Source organism: Eptatretus burgeri, chromosome 16, assembly GCF_056783735.1.
Source record: "Eptatretus burgeri isolate ZD-2024b chromosome 16, Ebu_testis_v1, whole genome shotgun sequence".
Lineage (NCBI taxonomy): Eukaryota > Metazoa > Chordata > Myxini > Myxiniformes > Myxinidae > Eptatretus > Eptatretus burgeri.
Window position 1 is genome coordinate 13,038,277 of NC_140976.1, and position 16,493 is coordinate 13,054,769.

The following is a 16,493-nucleotide window of genomic DNA, read 5'->3' on the forward strand; positions in this document are numbered from 1 at the left end:
ATCTTTCCTGGGAAAGCCACATTTCCAACCTGGCCTCCAAAGCCAGTCGCCGACTGGGAATCCTCCGTCGTGCAACGTACTTCCTCAGCACACCTGAGCTCCTGACCACATACAAAGCTTTCGTCTGCAGCCTGATAGAGAACTGCTCTCACCTCTGGGCTGGTGCTCCCACCTCTCACCTTTCTCAGCTTCACACTGTGGAAACGAAAGCATTTAAGATCATTGGTATCTCACGCGATGAGGTCGAGTCTTTGGGTCTCTCATCACAGGCAGGTCGGTGGTCTTCTGTCTTCTTCAGTCTCCTCTCTGGCCTCGCCCTGCCCTGCTCTGTCTGAGATATGTCCACCCCAAATTTCCACGGGTCACTCAAGGTCCATAAGCCTTCTGGTAAAAAGGTTACCCTTTAGGCTACCCTTCTGGTAAAACTGCCAAAATCAAGAATCACTGGTCACCTTCACCCTTTCATTCCTCTTTTCCCCTACCTTTGGAACAAATTCCCATACTCTCTTCAATCCCACTCTTCCCTGCAGATCTTCTAAACAGCTGTTCACCACCATCTCTTATCTTCCATCCAAAACTACGATCTTTTCTACCCCGACTAATCCACCCCAAACCTACCTCCTTCAAATTCCCTGCTTTCCTTCCTGAAAGACCCTGTCGTGTTTACAGTGTTTACCTGACTACCCCACCCCATCCCTCTCCCTACTACAGATCTCATGTCTCTGTTCCCCACTGTTTTTTTCCATCCCTCTCCCACCCCTCATTGTACGTTCTGTGTGTTAGCTCTCATACAAGCCTCAACAGTACACACAAAAAAACAAACACGTTACATTTGGCACAAACCCAACAGCAGCACATCACCCAAAGAACACCATCCCAACTGTGAAGCATGGTGGGGTAGCATGATGTTATGGGGATGTTTTTCATCAGCAGGGACTGGGGCACTTGTCAGGCTAAAAGGGAAAATGGATGGATAAAAATACAGAAAAACCCAAGAGGAAAACCTGCTGCCCTCTGCAAGAAAGCTGAAATTTGGACAGAAGTTCATCTTTCATCATGACAATGATCCAAAGCACACAGCCAAAGCGACACTTGAGTGGCTAAGGAAAAAAAGATTAATGTTCTTGAAATCCCCGATGTAATTCCAATCGAAAATAAGCGGCACGACTTGAAGATTGCTGTCCATCAATGCTGCCCACGCAACTTGACTGAGCTTGAACAGTTTTGTGCAGAATAATGGGCAAATATTGCCCAATCAAGGTGTGCAAAGTTGGTATAGACCTATTCCAACGGACTCAGCTGTAATTGCTGTCAAAGGTGCTTCCACCAACTGTTAACTCAGGGGGGTGGACACTTATCCAACCAAGATATTCTAAGTGTGTTTTTAATTAATTTTCTGAAATTTGTTTTTTCACATGAACGTTGTGGGTTACGATGTGTAAATGAAGGTGGAAAAGTCTGGTTTAATGCAATTTAATTCCAGGCTATAAGGGAACAAACAATAAGGTGAAAATTTTGAAAGGGGGGTGCAGACTTTCTATGGGCACTAAATATGCAATACAACACTCACTTGCCACTGTACACCATCTTAAAATGATAAATACTTACAACTTCCAACCAGTGTACAGTCCATAAATGACGAGCCCACAGGCACTTCTCTCATATTTCTGCCATTAAACCAAAAAACACCAGCTTCCTCAAGGAGCGATCATGCTCGTTCAAAACCCATTGTATTGGGTCACAAGACCTGCCATGAGCACAGCGAGGCGACACTGGCTGACTTTTATTAGCGGATATTTTCGTTTACAGAAATTTGACCGTTTTGCATATGAATGCAAAAGTGGTCAAAAAATGAAATAAAAATAAAGATCTATATCAGTGAGTGAAATATATTATATATATATATATATATATATATATATATATATATATATATATATATATATATATATATATATATATATATATATTGTTGTGGTTACCAGATTCGCAAACCACCATTCAGGTCCCTTAGGTGAGGTATCTCGGTAAGTACATGTGTAGTTAGGCCCGAACCCGTTGTCTAGTGGGAATACATGTCATTTATGCGAGCTGCGACTCTTCAGGATAGCCGTTTTTCTTTTACTATCTTTATTTTGGACCAACCGCCATGATTACCACCACAACCACAACATCAACCACCAACCACAACGCCGCTTCACCACAACCGCCACGACCTTCCCGTCACACCTCGCAACCGTAGCATCGCCACCGTTCTTGCCCCGCTGTGGGTACCGGTGTTGGATTCGTGCAGAGCGCGCGTCGAACAGCGTGTACAAAATCACGGATTTTGTGCTTCAAAAACGGATCAAAAACGACACACGCCCACTTTTTGCCGTCCAATCGGTGAGCGAGGGGCGATTTGGCCCCGCCTCCAGAACGATTGATATATGCAAATTTGTGGATCAAAAAGCCTTCACGCCCACTTTTTCTCGGGCCAATGGGGAGCGAGGTGAAAGGTCAAAGGGAGGGGGTCAAAGGCGAAGCTACGGGGGGATAAAACGACCGTGTTAGTCAGTCAGAGCCGTGTGGAAGTCTGGAGCCCGAAGCCTGCAGTAGCTGGAGAAGCTGAAGAGAGTCGAACGAGGAGAGCCCAAAGAAGAGTCCAGGGTGGAGAGTCCAGAGGCGGAGAGGCGGCAGCGGCGAAGGCAGACGAGGGGGTGCTCGCGACGGTGCCGGGAGCTGCACGCCCGAGGAAGGCCGGCAGCGCGACCTGGCCGAGGTGGAGACGCACACCGGGGATAATAAAGATCCTCTATACCCCGAGCATCAGCAACCCCCTCCTGGTTCCCCCCCGCGCTGAGATAGTGCGACCAAGGGGGCCCCGTTCCCACCCCCTGCCAGGCACTGTCCGCGAGGCCCGCAGAGTGAGGCGCCATCGCCGCTCCGCGTCTCATCACCAGACGGGTAGGCGCGACCCGGTCTCGGCCTCAGGCCCGCCTCATTCTTGGGGGTATTTCTTTCCTTGGTTTTGGGTATGTGTTGTCGGCGCCGTCTGTGAAGTAGAATTGTATAAGTGTTGCCGTGTGCTCGGTAGTCGGTATTAGCTCTGCACTGTGCTTTCACTTTTATATTTGCTTTTTGTGTAAATGGAATTGTGTTTTCTTTTTTTTGTGTGCATTTGGTGGAATTGTATTTGTGTGCTTCCCGTGTGCCGCGAATAAATGTGCTTTATTGTTGAACTGTTCTCCCGCTTCGCTTCGTCTTTTCCCCCATTGAACCCTCATCTTGCTTCACGTAAAGGGTTGGTAGTGGGCTGAGTACGCCCGATAATTAATCGAACCGTCGAGGTCGACGATAACACCGCTCGGTTATTCTGATAGTACGGAACGGGTCGCTAAGTGGCCCGTGTCCGAAGTCGACCTGCGGCGAGGTGCGATCGCCCGGTCTACCCTCCGCGTGGGTACTTAGGTAGGTCGAATTTGGCGAGCAACCCTATCCCACGCGGGGGCTGATTGGCTCGATCGTGGTGAGACCGAAAGGTCCACCCGTGACTGGTTCCCGGCGTTAGTCCGAGAGGGTCACGACTGGATTGTCCGTCCGGTGGGCGACGTGCCGCGATTCGAGTTACGTGGCCGTCAGCACGCCGGCGGGCGCGAAGACCGCAACACTGGTGTCAGGTCGTGCGATACAAATTCATCGCCCTCCTCGCGGCACTGGTATCGGAGAACAGGAAAACGGGCTCTCCTGTCTCCGGCTAAATTCACGGGAATCGGTCCAGGGGTGAGAGAAGCGACCCCCGATTCCCTCCAAATTACGAGCGAGCAAATTAACCCTTCACGAGAAGCAAGATGGCGTCTCAAGGCGAGCGGGTGCCGGGTGGATTAGGTATGTGTAATAGTAATGTAGAATCCATGGCTCAGGACGGGATCACCGTGCAAGAGAAACCCGTACCAGAAGGTTGGGAAAGGCATCGATGCCGTTCATCTGGTCGGTTTTTTTATTATAACTCCACCACTAAATGTAGTCAGTGGGAGTGGCCAGGGCAGGTGACAATGCGGCAGATTATGGAACTCGCGCAGAGCATAAATGACAAACTGGATTACAGGAATGCCGAAATGAAAGAAAGGAACAACGAAATGAAGAGAAATACGCAACAAATGGAAAATAAAAAAATGGATGGAAACGCACTCGAAGCGAAAAACCAAATGAAAGAAATGCAGGGTGAGATGCAGAGCATGGGCATAGGCCTGCAGGCAGGCATTATGGCAATGGCGAGGAGCGAAACGCGGACCACGGGCGAGAAAATGGCGCTGCCACGTGCTGGGACGAACGAGCTGGGGGGAGTGCAACGGCTGTCAGGCCCGCGGTCGGGGCGGGCGAGAAAATAATTCGGGAGACGTGTAAGACGAGACACGAGGTAAAGAAGGTATTAGAAAAATTAAAAGAAAGCCAGGAGGAGACAGAGGAGGGATTGAAGGTCGAAACGGTGGAGTGTGAGAAAAGACTTCAAGACATGAAGAGAGTTGATAAGCTGGGACTGGAGGGAAAAACGGAGACAGAGGAACTGGGAAGACGGGTAGAAAACCACAAGCGCAAGCCAGAAGAACAGTTAGAAGCCAAAGCAAAGTCTGAGTGTGCGGAGATGAGAAAGGAATTGGAAAAGAAAGTTTCTGAGTTACAGAAACACCAAAACAAAGAGAGGGAACTACAAAACGAACTGAGAGTGTTAAAAGAGGAAAGGAAGAGAACGGAAAATGAAACTTTAAGAAACCACACTGTACAGATCGAACAACTGGAAGCGAAGGCCAGACTAAAGAATGAGGAACAAGAAAGAGTAATGAAGGAAGAACGAATGAGACAGGAGAAAGAAATCAGTCAGTTGAAAGAAATGACGAGATTGCAGAAGGAGGAACAAGAAAGACAGTGGAATAGAAAACTGAAAGAGTATGAATTTGAAACTGAACGACAAAAGGAAAAAAATAGGTTTGAATACGAGGAGAAAGTAAAGGAGCAAGGAATGAAGCAGGAAGGAGAAATCAGGAGATTGAAGGACACAACGAGATTGGAGAGGGAAGAACGAGAGGAACAATGGAATAGAAAACAAAAAGAACATGAATCTGAGGTTGACCAATTGAAAGAAAAGCTGAGGCTGGAGTACGAGATAGACAAAGAACAGCGAATGAAACACAAACAGGAGATTAACCAAATGAAGCAAACCATGAAATTGGAGAAGGAAGGACAGGAGAGGAAACGAGGAAGAGTCGTGAGAGAACAGCGAATGAAACACAGGAAGGAAATAATAATAGTTGAGACAAGGGAGGTAAAGGGTGAAGAGTTGGCAGAGACACGGGAGACAGAAAAAATAGAGGGAAGACTGCACGATGAAGACGGGGTAAGTGACGCACACACACACACACAGAGGTAGTGGAGGATAATGGGGGTGAGCTCGCGGAGCGTGCAGGGACCCAGTGCGAGCACCTGGATGGCCTCCTCCAGGAACGAGGGGAGGGAGTATGCCCCCTTGAGGCGAGTCACGACCAGGTGAGTTCGGTCGTGCTTTGCGAGGTTGAGGGGAGGAGTGCTGTGGACGGGTGCACGGAGAGCTTGGGGGGTGTAGAGGCCCCGGAGACCCTTGTGGGGACACAAATCCCCAGTGTGGTTGTCCCTGTGTGTGTGGTGCAAGGCGTGAGTGCGTTCCCGTGTGTGGAAGCGACCCCGTGTGTGAGTGGTGTGGTGGCAATGGTGCCAGAGTGCGTGCTTCCCAGCACGCCGTGTGTGGATGAGGCACTGTGTGTGAGTGTCGCCGTGTGTGTGAATGAGGCACCGCGGGTGAGTGCCCTCGCGTGTGTGAGTGAAACGGCCAGTGTGAGTGAGGAACCGCGGGTTAGTGCCCCCGCGTGTGTGGGTGAGGCACCGTGTGTGGATGAGGCACGGAGTGTGAGTGAGGTACCGCGGGTGAGTGCCCCCGCGTGCGTGGATGAGGCACGGAGTGCGAGTGAGGCACCGCGGGTGAGTGCCCCCGCACGCGTGAGTGAACGGCCGTGTGCAAGGTCGCTGTGTGCCAGGGAGACCGTGTGTGTGAGAGAGCGGTATGTGAGGGAGATGTCGGTTGGCATGCGGGAGCACGCAGCCGCGTCTCCCGGTGTGAATGTGATGGAGTGGACTGTGTGCGTCGTAACACGCAGGTATGCGTGTGTGGAATGGAGACGGAGACGGCGACAGAGGAGAGAAAGCCGTGTAGCGGCTGTAGCTGTTTTGGGGACCGTGCCGGGTTCACCCAGCAGTGAGCACGAGGTTCGTGCTGTGCAACGCACGAGACCGCCACGTGCTCGCTTGCGAGAGTGAAGTCCCGGTCCGGAAACGCACGCGGTGGATTTGCCGATCCCGCGGACGGACAAAGTTTAGGCAGGTAAACGGATTTGGACCGGACGGGTTCTCCACGCGATCGTGTGTGTTAAGCTCCAACGGGCAAAGCACATGTGTTCGCGTGGGGAACGCCTCGAGACGTGGGGCTTGTTTTTTTTTTTCTGCGCACGGTGACGTCATGGCTGCACGTGAGGTTGGAATCCGGCAGGAGGGGTATTTCTGCCGGATGGTAGCGTCCAAGGAGGGACGAGGAACACGTGCAGCTGCATGACGTCACGGGCAGGTGTAAAGTGCGCGAGCTCTGAGTTGCCGCGCATGGAAAAAAAAAAAAAAAAAAAAGCCTCACTTTCGGGTACACAGGATTCCTGGGCAAGGGGTGGAAGACCCCCTTGACCTGGGCACAGGATGGAAACTAGTTAGGGGGAAGGGTTAGCTTAGTTAGACCGACTTCATGGGGCAGGGGTAAGTCCTCATGGAGTCCGTGGAATGGATTAGTTAGAGGGATGATAGCGAGATTTAGGTTGGGTAAATAATTTTTGGGACATTTGAGAACAGTGACAGACAGTGAATGTGTAGTGGGGACGTAGCTTAGCTACGTAGTGTTAAAAGGAACGTGCTGTAGTTTAAGGGACGACGTGGGAGCACGAGTTAGTTAGGGGAAGTAGTTAGAAGGATGGCAGAGTTCAGTGGTGTGTGTGTTGAAGAGTTGTTGGTGAGTTGTGAGGTGAGTACTTGGTGAGTGAGTGAGGCCAGCGGGTCTGTGTGTATGGAGCAAATGGGGAATGCATGGTGCGATGAGTGATTGGGGGGAGGAGTGACTCCCGCCCAAGGGACCCCGGGGTCAGTATAAAGTGAGTTAGGGGGTTAGTTAAATTGAAATATGGAGGTCGTTTTGCTGTTGGTGGGAAAGTAGGCTCGAGACCCATTTGGAGGGGTGCAGGAGCCCTGTTGACGGGCTTGGGAGCGTGGCTGCGAAAGGTGAGTATCGCTGAGTGGGTACCCCGGGCACCAGGCTAGTCGGCCGCGGTAGGCCATGGGCCCATGGGGGGCCGGGATAGAGTAGTGGGCACGGGTGCGCCTGCTTGGTGCGGGGGCCCGGGGCGCCATTAGCCGCGTGGGCAGTGTTGTGGGCACGGGTGACCCTCGGAAAGGGGCCCGGGAGGCCAGCCTGCCACGTGTGCGTTTCAGGGGAGGTGCCATGGGGGGCACTCCCCGGTGTTAGGGAGCTGGTAGGCTCGGAGGCAGTGTAGTGCCCGGGGGTGCCATAGCGGGAGAATCGGCAGAGGGTCGTGCCTGCCAAAGGGAGCCACGTGTCCCAGCCAGAAGACCGTGTGAGGGCACGGAGAGAAAATTGGGGGGCGAGGCCCGAAATTGTGAGGACACCAACACAGGCGACGGGAATCTGGGTTGTTAGAACCAATAGTTTAAGCGAGAGGCGCTTGTTGAAAGCCCCGGGGTAGTTTAACAGTTAAATGGTTAGGGTAGATTAGGAGATGTACCCCTCCGCACCATCCATCCCCTCGCTGTCGTTGTGGGCCGCTGGACCCACTTTGGTTAAAGATCGCCGAACTCTGGGGAGGCCATTCTGAGGCTTCGTTGGGCCTCGACACAGGACGTTAGCTCTCCCTTGTTCCCCTCTGGGAAGGGAACGTAGGGGTTGGGAGTAGGCTAGGTGACAGAATAGGTTAGCTGAACAAGGACGATAAAGGGGGTTAGGGGACGATTTATGGTGGGGAAGTAAAAATAAAAACAATAAAAAAATAAGTTGGGGCTAAATTGGGGTTTGACAAATTAAGGGAGTGGGTATGTACAGTGACAGACAAAGGCGATAGGTTGGGAGGGAGACAGGTAGGTAGGTCCAAGCCCGCCTTCCAAGTGGCCAGCACCACCGCACTCCCTCCACCAACCTCCACTGAACGGCAAAGGCTGGCCAGCTTCATCAGCTGGCTGTTTTTCTTCAAGGCCTGTGCCGGCCAACTTCATCGGCAGCTGTTGTTTTGCTGCAAGGCATGTGCCATCGGCTGGCCGTGTTTTGCTGCAAGGCCTGTGCCGGCCAGTTCATCTGCCCGCTATGTTTGCCTGCAGCGGCCTTCTTCTGCGGGCTGTGTTTGCCTGCTCACCTTTGCCATGCCATGCCCACTGCCCAGGTTCACCAGCCCCGTTCAATTTTTGCTTTGCCCCCCCTGTTCATTTCCATGTGCGCCAGGATCAAGGCAACAGTTTGCAAGCTGCAAGAACTGCCCTGTTGGCAGCTACAACACGGGCCTGCAGTGGCGGCCCGTGCACCGTGTTTGTGTTCATGCATCCATTCGTTGTGCTCATTGCGTGTGCCACTTGAGCTGGCACGGAGACTACGTTGTGCAGCCCATGCACCGTTGTGGTTCACTGCGTTCAGTTCAAAAGGGAAGGCCTTGGACTGCGTGTGAGCAGCCAGCCACGTTCCCTGTCACCTGCATTGTTTGAGCCAGAGACTGCATGCGGGCAGCCTGGCTCCCTGCTAACTGCTTTTCTTTTGCAGAGTTCAATGATCCTGGGCCATGGTTTAGTGTAAAATTTGTAAGTTAAGGTTAAGATGTACTGTAAATATGAGTGCACCCCCCGGCATGTCTGTCTAGCGCCGGCAATTTTATTTAAGTCGTCCGTGTGAGTGAGTTTGTTTAGATAGTTACGCAGCCCTCAGGTTATTTATTTTGGGGACACGAATACCATGAATGTCGCACTCAGGGATCCGTAGGTAAAATGTACTAGGGGAAAACTACACATGATGGCACACGAAAATTTGACGACTCGGGACGAGTCTGTAAAAAGGGAAGGGGGTAGTGTTGTGGTTACCAGATTCGCAAACCACCATTCAGGTCCCTTAGGTGAGGTATCTCGGTAAGTTCATGTGTAGTTAGGCCCGAACCCGTTGTCTAGTGGGAATACATGTCATTTATGCGAGCTGCGACTCTTCAGGATAGCCGTTTTTCTTTTACTATCTTTATTTTGGACCAACCGCCATGATTACCACCACAACCACAACATCAACCACCAACCACAACGCCGCTTCACCACAACCGCCACGACCTTCCCGTCACACCTCGCAACCGTAGCATCGCCACCGTTCTTGCCCCGCTGTGGGTACCGGTGTTGGATTCGTGCAGAGCGCGCGTCGAACAGCGTGTACAAAATCACGGATTTTGTGCTTCAAAAACGGATCAAAAACGACACGCCCACTTTTTGCCGTCCAATCGGTGAGCGAGGGGCGATTTGGCCCCGCCTCCAGAACGATCGATATATGCAAATTTGTGGATCAAAAAGCCTTCACGCCCACTTTTTCTCGGGCCAATGGGGAGCGAGGTGAAAGGTCAAAGGGAGGGGGTCAAAGGCGAAGCTACGGGGGGATAAAACGACCGTGTTAGTCAGTCAGAGCCGTGTGGAAGTCTGGAGCCCGAAGCCTGCAGTAGCTGGAGAAGCTGAAGAGAGTCGAACGAGGAGAGCCCAAAGAAGAGTCCAGGGTGGAGAGTCCAGAGGCGGAGAGGCGGCAGCGGCGAAGGCAGACAAGGGGGTGCTCGCGACGGTGCCGGGAGCTGCACGCCCGAGGAAGGCCGGCAGCGCGACCTGGCCGAGGTGGAGACGCACACCGGGGATAATAAAGATCCTCTATACCCCGAGCATCAGCAACCCCCTCCTGTTTCCCCCCCGCGCTGAGATAGTGCGACCAAGGGGGCCCCGTTCCCACCCCCTGCCAGGCACTGTCCGCGAGGCCCGCGGAGTGAGGCGCCATCGCCGCTCCGCGTCTCATCACCAGACGGGTAGGCGCGACCCGGTCTCGGCCTCAGGCCCGCCTCATTCTTGGGGGTATTTCTTTCCTTGGTTTTGGGTATGTGTTGTCGGCGCCGTCTGTGAAGTAGAATTGTATAAGTGTTGCCGTGTGCTCGGTAGTCGGTATTAGCTCTGCACTGTGTTTTCACTTTTATATTTGCTTTTTGTGTAAATGGAATTGTGTTTTCTTTTTTTTGTGTGCATTTGGTGGAATTGTATTTGTGTGCTTCCCGTGTGCCGCGAATAAATGTGCTTTATTGTTGAACTGTTCTCCCGCTTCGCTTCGTCTTTTCCCCCATTGAACCCTCATCTTGCTTCACGTAAAGGGTTGGTAGTGGGCTGAGTACGCCCGATAATTAATCGAACCGTCGAGGTCGACGATAACACCGCTCGGTTATTCTGATAGTACGGAACGGGTCGCTTAAGTGGCCCGTGTCCGAAGTCGACCTGCGGCGAGGTGCGATCGCCCGGTCTACCCTCCGCGTGGGTACTTAGGTAGGTCGAATTTGGCGAGCAACCCTATCCCACGCGGGGGCTGATTGGCTCGATCGCGGTGAGACCGAAAGGTCCACCCGTGACTGGTTCCCGGCGTTAGTCCGAGAGGGTCACGACTGGATTGTCCGTCCGGTGGGCGACGTGCCGCGATTCGAGTTACGTGGCCGTCAGCACGCCGGCGGGCGCGAATACCGCAACAATATATATATATATATATATTATATATATATATATATACATATACATACATACATATATATATATATATATATTATATATATATATATATACATATACATACATACATATACATACATACATATATATACATATACATATACACACACATACACTAGCGATACCCGTGCACATGCACGGGAAAGCAGAACAACATAGCTAGTAGCAGACAGACCGCACATGGGAAATGACAAAAATACTCATTGTGCAAAATGCAAGTGGTACAATAGAACGCCAAGACTTCCCATTGTCGGCATGTCCGCTAAGTGCCACAGCAATTTCATAGGGATCGTGTGACGGCGAGCCGAGTTTTTAGTGTGCAAGCTTGGTATTATATATATATATATATATATATATATATATATATATATATATATATATATATATATATATATATATATATATATATATATATATATATTGTTGCAAATTTGCGCCCGCCGGCGTGCGATCGGCCACGTGACTCGAATCGCGGCACGTCGCCCACCGGACGGACAATTCTGTCGTGACCCTCTCGGACTAACGCTGGGAGCAAGTCACGGGTGGGCCTTTCGGCCTCACCACGATCGTGCCAATCGGCCACCCGCGTGGGATAGGGTTGTTCGCCAAACTCGCCCTCCCGAAGTACCCAAGCGGAGGGTAGACCGGGCGATCGCACCTCGTGGCAGGTCGACTCCAGACACGGGCCGCTTAAGCGATCCATTCCGTACTATCGGGATAACCGAGCGGTGTTATAGTCGGCCTCAACGGTTCAGATTAATTATCGGTCATATTAAGCCCACTACCAACCCTTTACGTGAAGCAAGATGGATTCAATTAACGAAAAGACGAAGCGAAACGGGAAAACAGTTCAACATAATGCACATTTATTCCGCGGCACACGGAGAGCACACATATACAGCCAAACAGAATGTACATATATCAAAAGCTACAAAAGAAACAATGACGCAGAGATACTACCGACGAAGACCGAAACACGGCAACACTTAAACAGTTTTACTTCAGACGGCGCCAACAACACATTAACTCAAAAGCAAAAGAAAAGGCCACCCTCAAAGACAAGGGGGCAGATGGGGCCTGTGGGCCAATATTTGCGCGGGACCTGAAAGAGCGGTCAGGTCCGCGAGGCCGGGTGGGTCCTACACGAGTCTTTGTGATAAGCCGCAAATGTGGCAGCGCGGCGGTGCCCCGACTTCGTGTTCCTTCGCGGGTTTCGTTGGCACTGCTTGGAGTGGGGTGGGAACGGGGCCCCCTTTTCGCACTATCTCAGCACGGGGGAAAAAGGGGGGGGGAATTGTTGATGCTCTGGGGAAAGAGTATAGCTGGCTTGCTTGGGTCCCGTGACGAGCGATTCCACCGCGACCTCATCGCCGACCGCCGTCTTCCTTGCCTCAGACCCGAGCTCCACGGACTCTTCCCCCAATTCTCCTCAGCCGACTGCCGAAAACCACCGGGACGCCCTCGCCTCCCGACTCCACTCCGCTCTTCGAAACTGACTCTCCCTTTTCTGCCACTCTCCGCTCTTCCAAAACTGACTCGACCTCAAAACTCTCTTTGCTCTTCCAAAACCGACTCTGCCTTTTCTGCCACTCTCCGCTCTTCCAAAACTGACTCGACCCAGATTCGCCTTGCGCTCGGTGCTTTATAGGCCGGCAGAACCCATATGCAAATTTCCGGATCAGGACGAGCTCGGGGGTGGAGCCACGCTCGCCCATTGGACGGAGGAAAAGGGGCGTGAATGTACCCTGATCCTAGAATTTTCATATCTCGATTCCACAGACGCGCCTGGAGGCGGGGCCAAGCCACCCCGCGCTTGCTGATTGGACGGATCAGAAGTGGGCGTGTAGCATTCCTGATCCGAATTCTCCTCGGAAAGGCCGCATTTTGCACTCGCGGCTCGGCGCGTATCTTGTACGAGCCCAGTACAGCCTGACGCTCGGTGCTCACAGGTGGTGCGGGAATGGCCGCAGAAGGAGAGAGGTGAAGGCGGTGGAGGGTTTATGGTGGTGGTTTATGGCCATGGTGCCGTTTGGAATGGCGGTGATGCGATGTTTGCGGGAGCGAGTTGTGAAGGTAAAGATCGTGGCTGTTGGCGTTGTTGTTGTTGTGAAGCGGCGTTGTGGTTGGTGGTTGTTGTGTGATGGCGGTTGAGACGTGGTTGGTTCAAAATAAAGAAAGAACAGAAAAACGGCTATCTCAAAGCGTCGCAGCCCGGATGGATCACATAACTTCCCTCTATACAACGGGTTTGGGCTAACTACACATGTACTTAGAGAGATATCTCACCTACGGGACCTGAATGGTGGTTTGCGAATTTCCACAAATAAATATAAATATATATATATATATATATATATATATATATATATATATATATATATATATATATATATATATATATATATATATATATATATATATATATATATATATATATATATATATATATATATATATATATATATATATATATATATATATATATATATATATATATATATATATATATATATATATATATATATATATATATATATATATATATATATCCATATCCTGGTGTTGGAGCAGTGGTTTGGGCAGCGGCTTGGGATCCAAAAGGTCCTGAGTTCAAGCCCCGTTGAGCCACTGAATTAATACACCAGGGGATTGACTCAGCCTGTCATCCTTCCGAGGTCGGCGAAATGAGTACCAGTATACTGGGCCGGTGTATACCCCGGTTAAAATAGGTGTACCATATCCCTGTGTCGTAAGAGGCGACCAGGGTTGCGTCAGGAAGGGCATCCGGCGTTAAACATGTGTCAAATCTCTATGCGGATCATACGGATGATCCGCTGTGGCGACCCCTAACGGGAGCAGCCGAAAGAAGAAGAAGAATATATATATATATATATATATATATATATATATATATATATATATATATATATATATATATATATATATATATATATATATATATATATATATATATATATATATATATATATATATATATATAGTGTTACGGCTGTGGAAATTCGCAATCCACCATAAAGGGTCCTCAGGTGAGATATATCGATAAGTTCATGTGTAGTTTGCCCACACCTGTTATTTAGAGGGAATATGTGCGATTCATCCGGGCTGCGATGCTTTGAGTTAGCCATTTTTTTTTCTCTATCGTTATTTTGGACCATTAAGCCGCCAACAACTCAACCACCTTTGCCTCTTTACCTCCACAACTCCATCCCGCAAACATCGCTTCACCGCCATTCCCAAACGACACCCGCCAACCACCAAACCACCACAGCAAACCCCCCACCACCTTCGCCTTTCTCCTTCCACAACCATCGACCCCACCACCAGTCAACACTGAACGTCGTACTGTCCGAAGCCGTTCGGTGATTGCTGCCGAACGCAGTAAGCCACGAGTGCAATGGATGCCTTTACGGGAGAGAAATTCGGATCAGGAAAGCTTCACGCTCCTTTTCCTCCGTCCAATGGGCGAAAGTCGGGCGGTGTGGCCCTGCCTCCAAGCGCGATGAATGCGAATTCCTCTCATGAAGGAATTCGGATCAAGAGGCTAACGCCCCTTTTTGCCACACCAATGGCTGAACAGAGGGTGGCATGGCCCCGCCTCCAATCGCGTTTTGATCCTAAAATCTGCATACAGGCTCCTCCCCCGGTCTATAAGACGCGAGTCTGTGTAACTCGCAGTAGTGTGGGGGTCGCTTTTCTCGTCTCATCGCTGGGCTCGTCTCGTCGTGGACTCGAGCCACCTTCGCTTTCACAAGCGACCAAGCCAGCCAGCCATTCCCCTCGCTCGACCCTGAGCATCAACAATTCCCCCCCCTCCATCCACGCCGAGATAGTGCCGGTGGCCCCGTTCATTCCCCACCCCAACCGTGGTGCCGACCAAGCCGCGCTTGCGCGGAGCACGCCGGAGAGGGATCACCGACCACGCCAGGGGCACGGAGTCGGAGCGCAGCTGCGCTGACATTGCGGCTTGCCCGCCATCGTGTCACGAGGATGCGGGTAAGACCTTTTCGGTCTCGTGGACCTGGCCGCTCCTCCAGGTTCCGCGCACATTTGGTCCACGGACCCCGTCTACCTCCCTGCCTATGGGGAGGTCTTTCCTGTTTATTTTGAATGAATGATGTGGCGCTGAGTCCCGACAAGTATAATTGTTTAAGTGTTGTAAATAATTATAGTCGGTAGTAGTGCTTTTGCTTTTATTGCATTTTGCTTTTGCTGCACATTGCGTTACTGCCTTTCGTGCGTGTGTTGTGTGTGTGTGTGAAATAAAAGTGCTTTCTTGTTGAACTGTTTCCCATTTCGTTGCGTCCTTTCCTCCGTTGAAAGTTCCATCTTGCATCACGTAAGGGATTGGTAGTGGGTTGAAACACCCAATAAGTAATCTGAACCGTCGAGGTCGACGATAACTCTGCTCAGTTATCCCTGCAGCACGGAACGAGCCGCTTAAGCGGTTCGTGTCCGAAGTCGACCTGCGGCGAGGTACAATCGCCCGGTTGACCATTCGCACAGGTACTTAGGTAGGTCGAATTTGGCGAGCAACCCTATCCTGCGCGGGTGGGCAATTGGCACGATCGTGGTGAGGTTAAACCCCCACCCGTGACTGGCTCCTGGCGGTAGTTCCCGGAGGGTCACGACTGAATTGTCTGTTCCGGTGGGCGATGCATCGCGATTCGAGTTACGTGGCCGATCGCACGCCGGACGGGACAAAATTCGTAACAATATATATATGATGTGAGGATGCCGTTGGGAGGAAGTGAATTTGGTTCATGCAGAAGCAGGATTAACCCCAACTCAAACCCTTTTGGTAAAAAAAAAAAGTTGTGGTAGAATGGCTGTATGCAGTTGCCTAAATGCATAATGGAATGGACCATGTATTTGTGGGAGGCATAGGAAAGAATTATGCACCAGAACTTGCCATGTTCTGGGCAAAAAAATAAATAAATAAAAGTTACCTGCATCCTGCGAATCACTCAAAGTGGCGACACTGTGGCTGCGTGCAAGTGAAGAGTGTGTTGGGGTGAGTAACCGGCTCACGATGCTCATCTCAGCAGGGCTCAGTGTTGACCGTCGACCTGAAAAGCCATCATTTCACTCAAATCCCAAAGTCAAAAACAGCCCTGGGAGGGGACAAACAAAATAAATAAAACAGTATTCCTGACATCCTGTATATGGAGAGGTAGTGGAGCGTGATGATTAGTCCAATGGATGCCCTGCCACAGTAAAGGCAGATGTACATTGTACAAAAAGGCAAAAAGTGTGCAAAACTAGTGTAGAAATAAATAATTTTGGGAGCACATTTCATGCTGATCAGCCCACAACAATCTACATGAACAAAATCATGCAGACCTTTGTCATTGTTCAGTTCATCAAAAGCTTCATAAACAATTTCTGGTTGCAAAGTGCAGATCACTGAACAATGGGGTGTGGAAACTGCAATTTGGCCTCAAATTTGGAGGATAAAACTACACACTTGCATTTATGAACTTTGTACACATTCTTTTGAGAAGTTTACAAAATAATTCAATTCACAAAATAACAGCAAATCATTTGTCCAAAAAATCTGCAACCCATTTAAACACAAACACGGACAGACA

General features: G+C 50.5%; 1 protein-coding gene across 8 annotated transcripts in view; it reads right to left on the reverse strand.

Moving 5' to 3' along the window:
- The window catches only part of LOC147010543 (uncharacterized), a 72,395-nt gene that overhangs the window by 21,215 nt on the left and 34,687 nt on the right, over window positions 1–16,493 (reverse strand). For all 8 annotated transcript variants that reach the window (XM_085859682.1, XM_085859680.1, XM_085859683.1 and 5 more), the window contains one exon: window positions 15,852–15,971. In XM_085859682.1, the coding sequence (XP_085715808.1) occupies window positions 15,852–15,971 (120 nt within the window). The remainder of the gene's footprint in view (window positions 1–15,851; window positions 15,972–16,493) is intronic.